Raw genomic sequence first — 2,255 nt, 5'->3', positions numbered from 1 at the left:
TTCCCATGTCTTTCGGAGACCTAGGAAGGCACCTCCGGGATTAGGGGGCAGGAAGCTGTTGGCTCAGTCCTCCATGGAGGATTGCCGTAAATGCAGGGAAATGATGTTTCTTTTCCCAGTGGGGTTGACATGGCTGATTGTACTGGGGTTTCCTTCCCAGTTCTGGATAAAATGTGCATCAAACCAATAACGGGCTGTTGGCAGCCATGCTGGATCCTAAAAATTATTTATGAAAGGATGATGGGGGAGAAGGGGGTCAGTCTGGCTTTTTTGGGGTGGTTTAGACCTGTGATGGGTGAAGGGGTCAGTGCAAGACGATGAGCATTGTCCATGGCAAAGGCATGCCCCGCTGCCTCTCGGCTTGCCCAATTACCCCCCTTCCCCCATCTCCCTCCCCTTAAATGTATAGTTACAACCCGAGTTAAACTCTAACAAAGGCGCTTAATTCAAAGATCGCTAATGGGGAGGAGAGCTCGTTCCCCTCCAGGGTAATTTGAGCCTGAAAAGAAACGGGGCTGTAGGGCTGCTCTTCAAATCCGGTGCGTCAATAGGGTCTGTGAAGCAAAATAATGGCATCTCCCCGCGTGCGAGTTAATCAGACATGATGGCACGAAAGCAGAGGGGTCAGCAGGCCACGGACGCGTGATATATTGTTAGGGAGCTTAATGCTGGGCATGGAGCAGGGCTGGCTCGACGCAGAATTCCTTGCTTGAAATCCCAGGGTGGCTTTCTGTTAACTGGTGTGGTTAACAGGAATGATGTTCAGCAAGAGGTTAATTCACCCTCTTCAGGGCTCTTTAAGGGCTGAAAGTTCCCATCTTCCTTCTGGAGGCATCATAAATTAAACATATTTCTGGCAGTCTATATCCCTCCCACCTTTCTTGAACGTAATTCCTAGAAAGAAGAGCCGTTTCTCGTTGTTTTGGAGAGAGTGCTAATGGCTTGGTAGGAGGACACGTATGGTTCACAGCAGCTACTCCCCCTTGGCATGAAATGCCTCCTCAGGTTTCATGTTCCCTGTGGGAACATCAGCATCACTGTCAAAGGATATTACGTAGCAGAGATAGCTGTCGGTTCAGTCATCCAAGCGCTTCACAGACATCCCGTGTGTTTCAGCTCAACACAAGCTGGCCTATGAAAAGGGAGGTGCAGCACCGCAACAATGCTGGAGGAGCTTGGGGACCACCGAGCTCAGGGGTGGCTAAGAGCTGCAGTGGGACAGAATCCGTGCCAGCTTTGGTGGTGGAAACGCATGTATCTGAGTACACAGGGTCCCAGCTGTGGGACACAGGACTGAACATCAAATTAGAGAGGAGGAGGTGTTGAGCTCCTTGGGAGCAGGTGGGTGGCCTGTTGGGTCACCAGCCTTTGTTTGAGCCTTTTTTCTTAATGGCATTTGACGTAATTGAAGACAAGCTTTGGGTTGGAGACAGGCTTCGGGCTGAAGACAAACTTCAGGTTGAACACAAGTTTGGGGTTGAACACAAGTTCACCTCCCACATGGTCAAAACCGGTGGGTGGAAGGTGCCATTTGCTTACCCTCCATACTTGTCTTTTCCCAGATGGTCACACCAAGCCCTGACCCTTCCTCTGTTTCCCCTGCAGATGCCAGTACGTCACCCGATGCCGTGAAGAGGAGCCATTGGTGCAACGTGGCCTATTGGGAGCACCGGACGCGCGTCGGCCGCCTCTACACAGTGTACGAACAGTCTGTCAGTATATTTTATGACCTACCTCAAGGAAACGGCTTCTGCCTCGGACAGCTAAACCTGGAAAACAGGAGCGAGACTGTGAGAAGGACTCGAAGTAAAATCGGCTACGGGATTTTACTGAGCAAAGAACCGGACGGTGTGTGGGCTTACAATCGCAGCGAGCATCCCATCTTCGTCAACTCCCCAACACTGGACATCCCCAACTGTAGGACTTTGATAGTGCGCAAGGTGATGCCGGGCTATTCCATCAAGGTGTTTGACTACGAGAAGTCCTGCCTCTTGCAGCACACGGCCGAGCTGGATTACACGGACGGGCCCTACGACCCGAACAGCGTGCGGATTAGTTTTGCCAAAGGCTGGGGGCCGTGTTACTCCAGACAGTTTATCACGTCGTGTCCTTGTTGGCTGGAGATTTTGCTCAGTAACAATCGATAACGGTCGGCCTCTGACGAAAGGACAAAGAAAAAGTCATGGACTATCCCAAATATCATCTACCTAGATTTAATATAAAGTTTTATATATTATATGAAAATATATATTATA

General features: G+C 50.2%; 1 protein-coding gene across 1 annotated transcript in view; it reads left to right on the top strand.

Annotated features, from left to right (window-relative positions):
* SMAD6 (SMAD family member 6) overlaps positions 1–2,255 on the top strand; it is a gene marked incomplete at its 5' end in the record, with an annotated part of 38,751 nt that extends 36,496 nt beyond the window's left edge. The window contains one exon of the mRNA XM_010138295.1: positions 1,606–2,255. Within this exon, the coding sequence (XP_010136597.1) occupies positions 1,606–2,147 (542 nt within the window). The remainder of the gene's footprint in view (positions 1–1,605) is intronic.

This window comes from Buceros rhinoceros, unplaced genomic scaffold (assembly GCF_000710305.1).
Source record: "Buceros rhinoceros silvestris isolate BGI_N320 unplaced genomic scaffold, ASM71030v1 scaffold526, whole genome shotgun sequence".
NCBI classification, from domain to species: Eukaryota; Metazoa; Chordata; class Aves; order Bucerotiformes; family Bucerotidae; genus Buceros; species Buceros rhinoceros.
The sequence above is the reverse complement of the archived record's forward strand: the minus strand, read 5'-3'. Positions and strand labels throughout refer to the sequence as shown.